The 17,214-nt window shown below is 41.8% G+C and overlaps 1 protein-coding gene across 1 annotated transcript in view; it reads left to right on the forward strand.

Annotated features, from left to right (window-relative positions):
* Positions 1-7,633: 7,633 nt before the first annotated feature.
* LOC148036517 (uncharacterized) overlaps positions 7,634-17,214 on the forward strand; it is a 307,373-nt gene continuing 297,792 nt past the window's right edge. The window contains exon 1 of the mRNA XM_087678942.1: positions 7,634-7,820. Coding sequence (XP_087535068.1) covers positions 7,704-7,820 — 117 coding nt within the window. The 5' untranslated portion in view covers positions 7,634-7,703. The remainder of the gene's footprint in view (positions 7,821-17,214) is intronic.

The raw sequence follows: 17,214 nt of genomic DNA on the forward strand, positions 1-17,214 counted from the left end.
AAATTATTGCAAAAATGGAGATCATGATCAGATATAATAATGTTTGGCAAACCATGATGTACAAATATATCCTTAAGAAAAAGATTAGCAACTTGTGAAGCATTTAGAGTTTTCTTGCATGATGGAATAAAAAATGCTTGCTCACCAAATCTTTGATAATAGTCCAAAGCATATTATTTTGCGAAGAAGTTAGTGACAAACCATTAATGAAATCGATTGATATTTATTCCTAAGGTGAGTTAGGAATAGGTAAAGGCATTAGTAAACCATATTGCTTACCATGATGTCTTTTAATTCGTTGGAAAATAAGACATTAAAAAACATATTGATTCGTATGAGGCCAATCGTATGAGGCCAATAAAAATCTTCTTGCAAATTACAAAGAGTAGAAATGATATCGTGATGGCCCATATAAGGTGGATCGTAAACTTCTTAGAGAACAAAATGACAAAAAGATTGAGTAGTACACAAATGTTTCTTGTAAAAGAGGAATCCATTAGAGTAGAAAAATTATTAACAAGAACCTATTGGTTTTGACACAAATTCAACCAAGCATCATGCAAATCACAGTTATACAAATAAGTGTTTTTCATAGTATCTAATGAAGTTGTAGAAAGCACACAAATATTATTTACAGACGGTCTATGACTTAATGCATCAGCTATAACATTTTCTTTACCAAACTAATACTGGATTAAAGGATGGAAAGATTGAATGAAAGATGCCCATTGTGTATGCCTATCGAAAATTTACAGTTGAGAAAGGTATTTGATACTTTATTGATATGTCTTAATCATAAATTTTGAGCCCATTAAATAATGTTTCCATATTCGTAATGCATGTACTATAGCTAAAAGTTCCTTGTCATATGTACTATACTTAAGTTCACAAGGTTTCAATTTACAACTAAAGTATACAATTGGATGATCATCTTGCATCAATACAATACTAATGCCAAAACCACCAGCATCATTAAATGACAAAAAAGAATGGTCTATTGAAATCACGGAGTTGTAAAATAGGTGTGTGAGTTAATGCATACTTTAGTAAATCAAAAGATCAATGTTGGTTGTTTCCCTAATGAAATACAAGACCTTTCTTTAATAATACAGTTAATATCAAAGTTAGTAATGAAATTTTTTTAACCAATTTATGATAAAAACTAGCTAAAGCTAAAATTGAGGGGACTTAATCCACATTTTTGGGTGTAGGCAATGTATTAAATAGCCTTAATTTGAATCAATAAACTTTTATTCCTTCAGTAGAAACAATATAATCTAAATATTCAATTTTTGTTTAAAAGAAAGTACTATTTTTTGGGTTAGCAAAAAGATGATTTCATTTTAGTAAACTAAAGACTAAAGATAAATTATGTTCATGTTCTCTTTTGGTTTTACTAAACACAAGGATATCATTAAAAAAGACAATAATACAATGTTGAAATTTTAGAAATATTTGATTTATCATCCTACTGAAAGTGGGAGGTGCATTAATAAGACCGAAGGGCATTATTAGAAACTCATAATGGCCAAATTGGGTCCTAAAAGTAGTTTTATAAATGTCAGGGGCAGCCATGCATACTTGATGATATTCGGACTTAAGGTCAATCTTGCTAAACATAGCACCACCTTGCAATTTGTCTAATAGTTCATCCACACAAGAAATTGGATATCGATTTTTAATAGTAATTTTATTTAGAGCTCTATAGTCTATGCACATACAATAGATTTGATTCTTTTTCTTTACTAAAAGAATCTGAGTTCCAAAAGGTAAAATGCTAGGTCAAATTAATTTTCTATTTAATAGTTCTTCAAAAAAAATTGATTTCTTTTTGTTCTATCTAATTATGGCGATAAGAAGCTTTATAGGGAGGTTGACTACTAAGTAGAAGGTCAATTTGACAATCCTTAGGTTGTGATGGAGGAAGTTGAATATGAAAATTAGAAGAAAAAATTTCAAAAAAGTTATTAATAAAATTTTGTTGTCTTATGATCAATTTAGATTTAGCAACTTGGACTTCATTAATTCATACGAGAAAAGCTTTGGATTGTTTTCGAATGGCACACTTTGCTTGAGTATGACTAATTAATGGGTATAGCTCAATGTTTGTTAGTCCTTCAAGAAAAAGAAATTTACATTCATGTTGAATGTGTATCGAATGCATGCCATAATCAATATTAGGATTAAATTAATGCCACTAAGACATACCTAAAATTACATCGGTAGATTGTAACGATGCTACTAGAAAAAATTATTTTTCTCTATAAGGTTTAATGTAAATTTCTAATCCATATACTTCTTTAGTTTTGTTATATCATTGCCCTAGAAATATAGCCTTAATTTTATAAGTGGACGGAATAGTTTTAAGTTGTAATTTTTTTACTATATTTTTGAAACAAAGTCATGCGTACTATCATCATCATGTAAAACAGTCATTTCATAATTATGATTTTTACATCTCATTTTTAATAAAGCATGTATAGAAATGTTACCAGCAAGTTTGTCAATGTTATTAGACTTTTCTCCCATAAGCGTGGCTTTATCAAAATCAGGCATCGCCTCAAGGTCTTTGGTTGCCTTGTCAGCTCCAAGATAATTTAAATGTATAGTAGGCTTTTTCCAATCATGAGTGTTACTCATAGGACAAGGACCCGCAATATGACCAAAGTGATTACACTTATAACAAATTGTATTCTTGGAATTGGTATTTGAAACACTTGGATTAACATTTTTAGGTTCAAATGACTTAGGTAGACAAGGCAGATGAGAAATCTTGGGATTAGGCTGGCTTACATTATTATAAAAATTTCTCATCCAAGGTTGGCGATTAGGATGGTTCTTTCCAACTTGAAAGCTAGAAGCAAGAAATGCATTAAGGTGAGAATTATTGTTACCCACATTATTTCCCATGGAAGTTAGAAGTTGTTGTTGATCTTCAATTTGTTTCTTTTTGGCATCGTGCGCCAAAAAGATAGCCTCATTCAATGTGTTTAGTTTAAACATTTTGACTTCAACTTGGAAAAACAGAAGAAGACTGGACATATACTTCCTTAAAAGTCAATTCGACTATAGGCTCGACCATTTGAAGTCGCAACAAAGTATTCCAGAATCTCTCAGTGTATTGAGGAATGGTATTTCGCTCTCACTGTATAAAGACATCTTATTGTTGTTGCACACAAAGCTCGAATAGGGTAGGAAGAAAATGAGTGAAAATCTTCTTAAGGAATGATTCCCATGTAAGAGGACAATCAGTGCTCTTGTGTGTGACTTTCCGCCTTAAAGAAGCTTTATTGATAAAATAATGTGAAGTACACTTGATTTTAGCATTTTCAACATAACTTTTATTATCAAAATATGAGTCGAATCGACTTAGCCAAGAGAGAACCTTATGATAATCTTTAATAGCATTGTAAGTATTAAATTTGAATTTACGTTTGCTTATCTTCGCCTCTTTGTGGTTGGATTGTGCTTCAAGGGTGGCATTGATAGTGTGGGCCATAGTGTCGTTGGTAGAGGAAATTTGAGAGAATGGACGCTTGAGAGATCGTAGCTCTTGCTCCAATTGGGCTCGATATTGACGCTCTTCTTCTAGTTGCATGGCCAATAAATCCATGTGTTGCTCTATGGTTGGTTCAGAAAGTGATGATGCGGAATCAAAATTTGTAGTGTTGGATGGCCCTTCATGAGACATGATGATTGTAGATGGCTTGATGAAGATATCCAATTAATAAAGACGCCTTAAAGAGATGCTTCACTTGACGTGGCAATAAAACTTTGGTATGTAAGCACCAAAATAAAGAGCAACTTCTTAGCAAAATGATGAGATAGAATAGGGAAGAAAGACCAAATTTTTTAATGGTACTTTGCTGACGTTTCACAGCCCTAGAGTGATTGCACAGGAATCCCCTATTAAAAATTGGAAGTCAATAGTGATTTGGGCTGATCCGAGAAGTCAGCAAGTGACTTGATGTAAGTGAGACTAAAGTTAAGTAAACATAGGTTAATAAAGGGTTTAAAATACTATATTACAGAATATGAGAATCTCCCAAGTTCCACTTTCAAATAAGGAGTAAAGATTTGACTAAGTGACTAAATCTTAACCCCATATTTGAGAGTGGGGCTTATGGGGATTTCTTATATAGTATCTAGGGAAAATTTCACCTTCAAGTAAGGGGATAAGATTTGACCATATGTCCAAATATCAAACACATTAGCAATTCCCAAACTTTATGAAAATTCCCAAATTCTTGAATATGTGGTTTAAATCCTTTAAGGAAAAAAGAACTTGGCTTAAAGGACTTAAGGATGGCGTCGATTTGCTGGCAGCAGCCAAAAACAAAACCCCCCCCCCCCCCCCCCCCCCTCTCCCCTCCCTCCCCAAAGAATTGAAAGTAGAAGCTTTAAGCTACTTAAAGATTAATTAAAACTTAATGATTAAGCTTAATTAAGCTTATCTAAACATTTTGTTTGGTCTGTAACTCACAAAATAATGGCATTATGGTAAGGAGGTTGAATTTTTCAATCTTGGACTGAATTGCAAAGTTTCTTAGTAGAGATAAAAGGGTTTAGGGTTTTGAAGCCTTGGGAATCTAATAGTGAAGTCGGTTTGAGCTGAGATGGACTATAGAGCACAATTGCTCTAGAGAGCTTGCCTTTGTACAAGATGATAGGCAATTGGAAGCCCTAGATGTAAGTTGAGCTCGAATACCATTGTTTGCATAGATCAGATGTGAGACTTTCGTATAACGAGCAAAAGAAGCTCTCCCTTACTCCCTTTTCTTATAAAAATTGAAAACACGACTCATAAAACTCAAAATAAACTTAAAGAATAGTAAAGCAAAGTTGAGCGACGCACTATTGGGTGCAATTTTCCCTTATACATGGAGTGGACGTCTCCTCCTTACCGTATTTATAATATTTAAATAAATCTTGCTTTGCCCAAAGATAGACCCTTTACAACCACTCTTTTCACATAAAAGTTTGAGTTAACTGAATAGATGGTTACAATCAATTGTATAACTCAAATTGCTAAGAGCCATAAAATATTTCTAAAATATCTTCAATATATCTCCTAGAATCTTAAGTATCAATAAATATTTACAAAGAGAATGTACACATGCTTTAGAATAAATGGTGGTGCATCTATTGAAATAATTTAATAAATAAGTCTTTTGAATAAATTACACTTTTTGTGTATATCTAATTCATCTTGCTCTACATATCAATTGTCAAGTGGTGTAGACAAACTCTAGTGGTGATGATGTAGTGGTTATCTTCTTAGGGATGTGGAAATGGATTACCTTGCAATCCTATAATCCAATTAACCTTGGGTCATTTAGATGATTTGTTAAAAAATAGAAGCCAAATAAAGCAATAACTCCTTTGTAAGTGATGAGAGTTGCAAAATAGGGGGTGGAGATTAGGAAAGTTTCTAGTATGAATAGGCATAAAAAGGGCATGACAAACAAAGAAGTTGTAAGTATCAAGTCTCATAAAATAGGATGTGACAATGAGGCTAGTTGGAGGGGCCAAAATTTGTGTGAGTATGAATGTTAGTGTATTTCTTCTTTGAGAACCAATGCACACACAATTGAGTGCCTCAAACCACAAAAAAAGTACTCAACATTTAGTACTAGCTATAATCTCCTTCCTTGCTTCAATTGAAAAGAGAACTCAAACCTATGCTCCACATGCCAACATACAAACACATTCTCACCTCAAGTAATTCCAAATAAATTGATGTGATTGAAATTCTTGGCCTAATCTTGTATCTTACCTCATTCTGCTGCTAAGCATGGCAATGCTAATAAATAAGGTTCATTCTTAAGAAGAAGGCTCTTTTTCATGCTATCAAATGAACATGCAAAGTCTATCTATACTTAATGAGATTCTTCCACATGCTCTCAAGAGGATATATTACTAACTTGTTCTATATTAACTAAGGAACTTATTTATCGTGCTATACTCATTTTCACAATTCAGGGACATTATAAATGTGCTATATTCATTCTCATACTTTAGGGAAGATATAAATGAGAAAATATCATTCTTTGTATGCACTTCTATAGTCAGGACTTCATGTGTTTTGGTTAGCATTGCTGGTAAAAGCATATTCAAGGGATGGTGTGCCTTGCTTGTTCAAGCTTTGAAATATAACCTCAAGTTAACTAGAGTTAATTAGCTAGACATGTGATATAATTAATATTATATTTTATATAATTTGCATGAAATGATAATTGAGGGTGTATACCCTCCCTTGCACCCCCCCCCCCCCCCCCCCCCCCCCCCCAACCCAACCCCCCCCACACACACACACACAAGTGATAAACTGCTTGTTTTATTAACTCGTAGGCTCAAGTTCAAACTTGGCTTTTTTAATTCTTGTTATTAGAGATGACCAGGTGGGTGTAGGTATTGAACTCGAGACCTAATCACTACACACACACACACATCTTAAAATGGACAATGCTCCGACTCAATAGGCTTGGTATGTAGTTTATACCACAATATTATTTTGGTTGTAGCTTTGGGAGGTCCCCAACCTCTAGAGAACCTCCCAAACCTACACAATATCCCAAACCTCCCTCCCCCCCTCTCTTTTCCCCTCCCCCCTTTTTAATCAAACATGTTTAAAAATAACCTCTTCCTCTCTCTCACGTGTGGTTAAAAATGTTTAAATTTAAAGTATATATTTTAAAAATCTTTGATTTAAAAAGGAAGAAAAAGACACCTTTAAAACATTTAATTAGAAAGGTTTTTACGTTTTCAACGCTTTTAAAAACGCTGTTAAAAACCTTTCTAATTAAATGTTTTAAAGGTGTCTTTTTCTTCCTTTTTAAATCAAAGATTTTTAAAATATATACTTTAAATTTTAAACATTTTAAAAAAATAACACACTCTCTTCTCCTCCTCTCTTTTGATTAAATGTTTTTGATTTTTTAAATTTTAAAGGTGTCTTTTTCCTTCCTTTTTAAATCAAAGATTTTTAAAATATATACTTTTAAATTTAAACATTTTTAAAAAATAACACACTCTCTTCTCCTCCTCTCTTTTGATTAAATGTTTTTCATTTTTTTTAAATTAAAAGTTTTTTAAAAAGTCTATTTTCTACCCCCCTTTTTAATCAAAGGTTTTCTTAATTAAATGTTTTTTAAATATGTGATTTAATATTTTAAATAAACATATTTTTGAATTACTTTTTTTAACTTAAATATATTTTCAATAAATTTTTTTGACATTGTTAGAGAGAGACAGAGTATAGAGAGAGAGGGAGAGAAAAAATAGAGAGATGAAGAGATGAAAAAGTTTTAGAGAGTGAAAAAAATGAGAGAGAGAGAGAGAGAGAACAATAGAGAGGAAAAAAATGAGAGAGGAAAATTTTAAAAAAGAGATCATGAAGAAAGAGACGAAAAAATGAGAGAGAGAGAGAGAGAGAGAGAGAGAGAGAGAATGCGTGCGTGTATGTATGTGATTGAGTGTGTGAATTTAGAGATAGAGAGAGAATATTAAGTTTATATATAGAGAGAGAAATAGAATAAAGTGCGAAGAGAAATAAGGAAAATGAAATACAACGCGTTGAGGTTGCAGTAAGTACGTTTACTTTCTTGCTGTGTGCATGCATGTGGAAGAAAGAAGCTGGCTTTTCCTTCTTCACCAGCCCGAGTAGTTTTCTGTGCACCGGCTTGGGTTTCCCCCTTCTTCCGATGTTCGTCTACCTCAACAAGAAAGTGACCATGCCCAGCGGCATCCGTCTGAGAAGCATCGCTTGGAACTCCCAGCAGGGCTGGCTTGCTTGCGGAGGAGACAATGGCCTCCTTAAGGTGCGTCCCTGATCCCTTCCGCCAAAACCTATTTCCCGAATCGCTAATGTAGTGCTCCATGTATAATTCACAGGAATTTTTCAACATTTTCTCACCCGTATGAATCCACATTTCCTCTAACTCCAACATTTACATGAGCTTCTGCAAGCGGCTACCATAGAATTTTACACAAGAAGCTCAATACGTTTTTCCGACACGCGAATCCCTGTTTCTGAAACTCTGACAATATCACGAGCTCTTCCAATGGTCGATGGGGATCGCACAAGGCATTCTTTCCGCTGTGCCGTGGATTATCATACTGAGGGCTTTCCTCCATACGTCCTGAGCTCTGGAACAGCCCCATAGGCAGTGCCTCTGTGTCTCCTCCGCCTCACCGTACAAGGCATTGTCTATGTAGTCGGGGACAAGAATTGTGGGTGGCTTAGAGTGGCACCTCCCCACTGCAAAAGTTAGATTAGGTATGGGGTTGCTCCCTTGCAGGAGCTCATGCATTGTCAATACTACCTGGGAATAACGTATTCCAAAGGGAAAACTCGACTGTGGCAGTTGCCATCATTTTAGCAACTACTTTGATATCACCATTGGCTCCTATGTCATCTTACGTCGAATATAATGCACACCAAAATCAATACACCGCTGAAAGATTCTTGTGATAACTAACTTGTTACTATGGGGAATGGGTATCCCATCTATGGCCGGCTGCCCCCCATTGCAAGATCTAGAGCTACCACATACGTAGCCTTGCAGTAAGAGATGAGGTAGACTTGGATAGTCACAACCTAGGTGGCTTTAACTCTTGGTGGGCTCCCATCCCAAGCTGATCATATGAACCTATGAATGAGACCGCTATCCAAAATCTGGAATAAGGCCCAACAAGAAGTGATGTACCATATAGTCAATAAAAGAACCTTATTTCCTATCAGTATTCTTCTTTCTGAAGAGAGTTTAAGAGCGCTCTAATGAAAAAGCTTGTATGTGATGCTCAACAGTAGTTGGGTCAATTGCTGCTCTGAAAAATTGTCTATCTCAATGTAGCAACCAAGATACCATAATCAAGTCTTGCTGTGACCTAAGTGCTTGTGAGGCTTTCATATTGGTTGAGAAGAGTTGTTGACCCAAAAATTGGAAGATTTTGTGCCAGTTGATGAGGGTGTCAGAAGCTTCATAAAAACCTCCATGGCTTAATCAATCTATCAACTCAACATTTGAGAGCTCATCCTGATCTGCAGTGGATAGCTCGATGGCTTCCTGATGGTGATAGGAGACCATAAGAGATCAGCAGCCATGAAAGCACAAAAAACTGATACATAAGGATGATAGCTCATTTCATTCACCACTTTCCCCTCATGTCCCTACATTTCTCCTTTTGCTTCACATTCTTACTTATCAATCTATCAACTCAACATTCGAGATCTCATCCTGATCTGCAGTGGATAGCTCGATGGCTCCCTGATGGTGATAGGAAACCATAAGAAATCAGCAGCCATGAAAGCACAAAAAACTGATACACAAGGATGATAGCTCATTTCATTCACCACCTCCCGCTCATGTCCCGCTCATGTCCCCATATTTCTCCTTTTGCTTCACATTGTTACTTACCTTTTCTCAAGTAGCAAGAGTGTGTCTAAATACCTTATTTACATGCGGCTGTCAAAACCTATGTTTTACTCTTCTAGGCATTGTCACTAATCCTCATTCATATAAATACCATCTGGATCCTCTTTTTCCAGTCAATTTCACTTCCTTCACGTTGATTAGGTCTTAAAAATGTTTTTCATCTTCAAAACTAAGTGGAATACCCCTTCAAAGCTTGGTTAGCCAACCAAAACTCTCTTAGCAAGAGATAATTTGGCTATACTCCAAGAAAGAAACTCCTGTCTAACTTTTCTCTGATACTTGATAAAGTGGCCTGTTTCTGATATCAATCCCAATGTGACAATTGAAATATCTCATGAAGCCGAAATGAATCCAAGATTCTAGCCAATAAGATGAAAATGAGGATCTCATCCATGATGCTGGACAATATACACATCAGATTGACTTTGTTCAAGAGTGGAATATCTTGGACAACATCTTCATCTCTTGGGAAGCCACGCTCACCTAGTCTAAGAGAGAGGATCTCTTTGTTTTTACTCTCAACTTCAAGAAGGTGAGGATAGGGTGGATTATGTCAGCAATGCTAATGCCATTTTGTGGTTGTGAACCCACACCAAGTCAGTGGGGGATATCATGGAGATTTGACACTTTTAGTCCTTTTTATGGTCAGTTTGAACATTTTAGTCTATAGTGTCTAGTTCTATTTAGGCTAAATAGTTTCTAGTGATATTGTCCTTTTGCTTTTTGGCCTAGACACCATGTGGTGGGTTTGTAGCACCCTCTTTCTCAGCAAGATCATCCTCACTTACATGCACACAGCATTGTTCGGGGCCACCATCTTAATTTTGATTTTTCCCTCTATGGTGTTCCATGGCTTCATCCATTCATGTCTTCATTCCTTCTTCTGCTGCACACTTTGACATGGTATTAGAGATTTGGGTATCATCACCAATGCTTGATGCTGACCGTCCATCTCTTGACCAGTGCTCTCTCAGCCTGGTGAGGTGTCTACTTCCCTGAAGGAGGCGCTGATTCAGTGAACATAGTATTTGACTAAGTTTTTGCTGTTTGACATCAGATTCAGCAGTGGTTCAGCCAAGTGTGTCCTTTTGGTGGTGTCTTTCATCTATTCAGGAAATTTCCAACAATCTGACTAGGATTGTGAATTTGCAATGCATGGCCTGCTGCACACTCTGCCTTTGCCGATTGGATCATCGTTGCCATCAGCTAGGCAGCTTTCTACAACTCATTTTGGTGTAGCCAACTGCATTTTCAGTAGTAGAGGTGCAGCCACGTCTATATTGTGGTGGACAGTCATGAGGAGATACACTAACATCCTTTGTCTGATGCTCTTTCCTCTTTGGGGTGAACACTCGAGCTCCCTTGGTAAGATAACCATTGCCTTTTGTAGTGTTGGTAGGTCACTTGGTAGTTGACATGCACCTTTTACCCCATGCCTTGGTTGCTTTGGGTGGGATGACCTTGGGAAAATAAAAGAGAAAGGGCTTGGGTGTGTTTGTAGTCCCTTTCTAGTTCCAATTTTGGGCCTAAGAGAGGATGCTGAGCTAAATTATCATTAGCCTTCATTAAACAACCCCAAAACTTAAGTTAATTAATGAAATTCAACCATTTCTCTTAAATCAGGAGCTGTTTGAGAGGGTTTTAGTGTCCCATGTGTAAACCTTAATTTGGGAGGCCCCAAACTTTCTATAAATAGATAGCTTCCCCTCCTACTCAGCCTAATCTTGTTTTTGTAGGTTTTAGGTGCTAGAGCTTTGCGGCCTTTACCCAGTTCACATAGGACATCTTAGCTAAAGCTGCTCAACATTGTCTACACCCATCTGACGTTTGTTTCTAGCCTCTCCACAAACGGAATTCGATAAATTCAGCAAAATTTGATAAACACAGCCGAAGATCTAGGTGCAAAGGTGTCATGGAAATCCACACTTGGCCGCTAGTAGCCTGTTGGGCGAAGCCCTTTGCAATAAGCTTCGCCTTGTGCTTATGATGCTAATCACCTTCCTATGAGTAGGCCGAGGCACAAGATCCCAAGTGTCATTCCTCTCAATCATATCCAACTTCTGCTCCATAGCCTTCTTTCAATGCTATGACCGTAAAGCCTCCTTCATGGAGATGCAGTCCCTATCCTACATGGCACAAGACATCAACCAATAGTCAGTACAAACAAGCTTGATGGAGTGTGCCTAGTTTCTCCAAGAGCGCCGCAGGCCATTCTATGTTTACCACTCCTCAAGGACTCCCTCAATCCTTGAACCACAAAGTGTATCGTGTGCCTAATGAGGAGGAGGTCAATACTCCCCTCACCGCCCTATCTCTCTTGAAGTTTGTGAACTATCTGCCAGGGTCGACTCAATGAGCCGACTCAATGAGTGAATCCAGTGGTGAACCAATATCCTCCTCTAGTGAGGGTGGAGACTTAATGGGTAGGGGCTCCAAAGACACTAGAGCAGTTGCCTAACTATCACCTGGATCTTCAGGGATAGGATGCTCAACACCCCCCTCCTTTCCAGTGGGAAACTCCACGAACCAAACATCATGACTTGTATATACCTCCTTGTCAAAAGATGATGTACCAGCAAGACAGTAGGGTTTGCGGGGAGGAACACGGAGTGAACTCGGCAAACATGGAGAAGAGAAGAGAAGAGAGAAGAAAATCTGATGAATGGAATGATGAAGTTCCGAATCATGGAGTGAATGTGATACAAGGAAACAAGGGTGCCGTAGCACAAGGAAGATGATGAAGACAGCCATGAACCACAAACTACAATGTCCCCCTAAAGGGGTGTGAGGATAGCAGAGAGGCTGGAGAGAAGAGGTGACGGACTGGAATGAATCAGCCGTGAGGAATGAATGAGAGAGTTGCCTATAAATAGGCACAATTAGTCTAGGATGGCACCCCTTTTTGGGGCTGCAAACCTTAAACACAAAACACAGAAACATAAAAACGCAAACTAAGGGTGAAGGGTTTCTCAACACCCCCTCTCAGGCCCAAAAAGGGAAACAAGAGAAGAGTGAGGTGGAGATGCAATGCTACATGCTGAAGAATGCTCATGCATTAGGTGCCACTTGGACAGTGTTCCTCATGGGAAAATTGTTCACTTCCCCAAGCGCCCCAGTACAAAGATGATGAAAACATGCAATGCATAGAAGGAATGTCGGACTTTGTGTGGTGCTGAGAACCAGAAGGATATGCCCGTACTTGATCTCGGGAGGTGGCTCCATGCTAACCGAGTGACAAAGAAGATCCATCCTGTAATTTGAGAATACCACCTGAAGGGAGACCTTTGAAGATAGTCAGGAGATTGGATGAGCTATAAAACCCGAAACTCAACCTCGGGAGAGAAGCCACTAGCTCTGTGACTCCATGCTGGAAGGAATATGAAGGCCCAGCCACCAAGTTGCTGCTAAAGACCCAAGGGCCCCGATCTAGGTAGATCTTGGGTATCAGTAGAAGAGATGACTGGTCAAAGACAGCCACCCCAAGAAAGTAGAGGATGGGTGAAGAACTTCATGTGGAGTAGGTTCCCCCTCTGACGTGGGAGGTGGAGGGGCCCCCGCTGAAGTCAAAGAAGGAGTAGATGCCCCCTCTGAGGGCAAAGAAATAACATCCCCCTCTGAATCCCCCTCTGAAGTAGATAGGGAATCCAAAAAATCATGGATCACGGACTCCGAAATGTCTGATGACGAAGGAAGTGCCATTGGTCGTGCCGAAGAAGGTATTTGAGGTGCCGAAGAAGATATCTAAGGTGCCGAAGAAGGTATCTGAGGTGCTGAAGAGCTCCCAGAGGTAGGCTCTCGAACCTGAGTAGTCGAGGGTGGGGCTCAGAATGAGCAAGAGGTGGGAAACCGTCGCTGTCTCTCAGTGGAGTGGACTGGGTAGCCGAAGAAGAGGAAGAAGCCGAGCAGCCACTGTCTCTCGAAGGAGCGGATTGATGAGAAGACGGTATCAAACAATCACTGTCTCTCGATGGAGTGGACTGCAGAGCCATAGGGTCGTGAAAGCCACTGTACCTGAAAATAAGTGGGAGAAGACTACCGTTGGCATTGTGACGATCTCCAGGAGGTCGTAGCGCCAATCGATCCTCCATGTGCTCGAAAGGACTTAGTGTGCAGTGGATGCGTCTTATTGCCTTGAGCATAGTACTCTGATAGCCGATGTAGAACAATCTCTGTGGCCCAAAAAGGAGAGGTGGCACAAGGAATTCCTAGTGGAAGACACATGTACTCTGGAGGGGCGGGGTGGTGCAAAGGTCGAAGTCGGCAAGCATCAGCGGTGTGTCCGGTGATGCCACAGTAGGAGCACCCAGTAGTCTGGACATTTGTTGGCAAAGAAGCCATGGATACCAGTGTTAGAGAGGACAACGTGCAAGGTGTTGGACTGGGGGGCACTCGTAGAATGCATCGGCGTCTGAACAGAGGTTTTCATTGCGCTTTCCTATTGAGAACCTACCAAACACATTGCTATACTGCCGGAGGGGGGGGGGGGGTTTGCTGCAAATGGATTGAGCAACCGGAGGGGGGGGAAGGGGGCGAGGGCGATGGCGATGGCGGGGGGGGGGGGGGGGTTTGGATTCTATTTTTTTATACCGGTAGAGGCGCCGGGTGCCATGGATGACGGTGTGGGAGGCATGTAGGCAAGTGACCGTAGGGTGGAAGAGACGGGAGAGAACGCGGGAGAGGTCAAAGGTACATAGGGGGGAGGGGGGGGGGGGTGTAGGCACAGCGTGGTGGTGGGGGCGTAGGGCCGGGGGGTGCAAGCACAGCGTGATGGCGGGGGTCACAAGGCAGCGTGATGCGATGGCAAGGCGGGGGAAGCATGATGTGGTGGCGCAGCATTGACGACGAGCAAGGGGGCAGCGCAATAGCGAGGAGGCGGCGCATTTCATAGGGCACGGGGCGAGGGTAGCGGCACATTGGTCGGGAGCTACAGAAGCCACCTGCAATGTATGGTTGTGTGGCCACTAAGTACAAGATGACTTAGGGGCTATTCTAGATGAAGCGATTAAGAAAAAGCAATCTCATTAGTCACTTCCCCATGCAAAGCAATGCTTGGCATAGTTCTTCATGCCTCCTTCGCGGATGCAGTGACAGCTGTAGGAGTCCCAAAGGTACGAGTGGCCGTGAAAGACACAAAGAGTATACCAAAGCTCCTAGAGATTGATTGAGGATGTCACTTCTTTAGGCACCAAGTCATTGTGACTGGGCAACCACGGCAGTGCTTGTGCTGCAACGACTTTGGGCATCAAGCAGCAAATTGTATGCGTTTCGGAGCTAAGGTGGCTCCGCTGACAGGCCTGCAAGTAGACGCTGACGGCTTCACATGGGTCCAGACATGATAGAGGGGGAGACAATAGGGGGGGACGGTAGTCAGCTCTTTAGACCAAGCCTCGACAACAGGGAGCAGGAGGGAGCTTGCCCCACCCCGCAGGACCACAGTCCCCCACATCCACCACCCGCACCACAAACTACCTCACCTAAGATCCCACACCCCTCCCCCCCCCCCCCCCCACCTCCCATGCCCCCCCCATCGACCCTAGCCCACGGCCCGTCCCTTCCAGGGCCACTAGTCCCCCCCATACCTGCCACGTACCTCCGACCATCCCACCATCCCTCGATCCTCTTCCTCCCCACCACGTCCCCTGCCGAGCACCCCCCCTGATCCGCACCCGGTGCAAGTGATCCCCCCCAGATCCACCCCCCTTCCTCCCACAGGAGGGGATGAGCCACACATGCTTACATCCTCCTTGTACCAACAGTGCTCCCCCCCCCCCCCCCCCCCCCCACCGGCCCCCACATAAACACAGCTAACAACTCATCTGCCCTTGCCGCCCGTCACACTTTCCTAAGATAGGCATAGCTGTCTCCACAGTAGTTCTTCTACAATGGCCCATGGTCCTACCTAAGAGTTGTGGAGCACAGAGAGTTTCCTCTACCTCTTTAGGTGGGCATCTTTGTGGTTCGTAAGTCAAGGAGGGGCAAGGTCCATCTCCTAGCACCACCGGATGGACCAAACGACATAGATAGAGGAGGTGTTGAAGAGTCAGGTGGCAGACCACACCTCCTAGTGGATGGGAGAAGAAGGACTAGCACCTTTTGCACAACAGTGGCCTGGTTGCATGATGGACATTAACTGGTGGGCTGGTGCCGAGGTCCCACACAAGTAGTATCTTTCAAGCCCCTCCACAGTGGAGAGCTCCGAGGGATGCGATCAAGTGGCCCTTGGCACAAGCGGCCCATTTCTACTAGTGTACAGAGTCACAAATCTTAGCATGGCTAATAGATGTATTGATAGTATCACCTGGAGCATCTATCACCCCTATGGTCCGGCCGAGGGCCACCATGGGGGACTAGAGTTTGCCGTCGAGACTTGCGGCAAAGCGTACTTGCATGCCCCATAGTTTTTCCTCCTCATCAACATTCTCCACACCAAACAGATACCTATTCGGTCAGTCACAAGTTTCCCCATGAGCTTATACCTTGCATTCTAGAATGTGAATAGTCTCCACTATAGTGGGGCATGTGGTTCCAGTAAGTTGATTATTCGGCAGGAGCTGCAGCCTGCCCTTGCCAGACGGATCGACATCTTACTTCTATGGGAGCACAAGCTCACTCCCACCCAAGCCCAGCGGGTAGGGAAGGTACTACCAGGCAACTCACACACTTATTGGGAAGCATGCCATAGGTGCCCACGGCAGGAATGGAGTCGTATGCACCTCTATTGGCCCGAGTCTCACCGCCTATGTACGAGACCACTGGATGATAGTGGTAGGGAGGGTTCTATGGATCAGACTTGATACTGGGGACTCGTGCCTTGAATTCCTCTATGTCTATGCCCCTACGGAGGTTAGGGTACCAGCAAGTTCTGGGTGGAGATCACAGATGGACTCCTAGAGGTGGATTCTTGAATCGTTGGAGGAGACTTCAACAACATGGAGGCTTTAGAGGACCAGCAAGGCAGAGGCAGAAACTACCAGGGCATGGCTGGGGAGGATCAGGAGGCATGGGAGGTCTTCCTATTGGCAGTAGGAGCACGTGATGCCTAGAGAGACCCTTCCTTCCACAGGAGGGAGAGGTCGATGGATTTCTCTTGGGGCCACAGGCGGCTAGGTGGAGTCTTGCTGGAGCGGTTGGATAGGTTTTATGTGGGAGAGTGGGGATGCTCTCGTGGAGGCTAGATTGGGCAGTTGGCGGCACCACATTGTCCGATCATTGCCCGGTTCTCCTGACACTTGATCCCCCAGCATCCACCCTAGACGCACGATCTTGTCGGATCCCGGACTTGATCTATAGGAGGGAGGAGGTAACAAGACAGATTGAGTAGATTTGGACCAAGAATTGGGGCAAGAGGGATCAGATCGCAGAGGAGGTTGCAGAGGTCCTAGCTGAGTCCAGTAGCATTTTGCGAAGAGGCAGCCATGCATGCCAGGCAACAGAGTTGGTAGGAGGAGAGAGCACTCCAGCGGGACCTTGCAGTCACGCAAAGATTATTCCAAAAGGTACCAAGGGATCCCACCCTCCACGCACAGGAGGTGCGCGAGCGAGTAGCCATTGCTGGCCTAGAGGACAGGTGCTCGGAGTTCTCTTTTTGCACCTCAGCAGCTTTGTTGGCGCGAAAAGGAGACACGATGTGTAGGGAGTTTTTCCAGGTACACCAGGCTCGCACCTCAGGAGAGCAGATACGCAACCTTCGAGATTAGTATTGGAGGACTCGTTCTTTCCCAAACGAGGTGATGGAGATTGCCACCGACTACTAGAGATGCCTTTTCCAGAGTAGATG

Source organism: Lygodium microphyllum, chromosome 5 (assembly GCF_053477565.2).
Source record: "Lygodium microphyllum isolate KBCC chromosome 5, Lygodium_microphyllum_v1.1.10, whole genome shotgun sequence".
NCBI classification, from domain to species: Eukaryota; Viridiplantae; Streptophyta; class Polypodiopsida; order Schizaeales; family Lygodiaceae; genus Lygodium; species Lygodium microphyllum.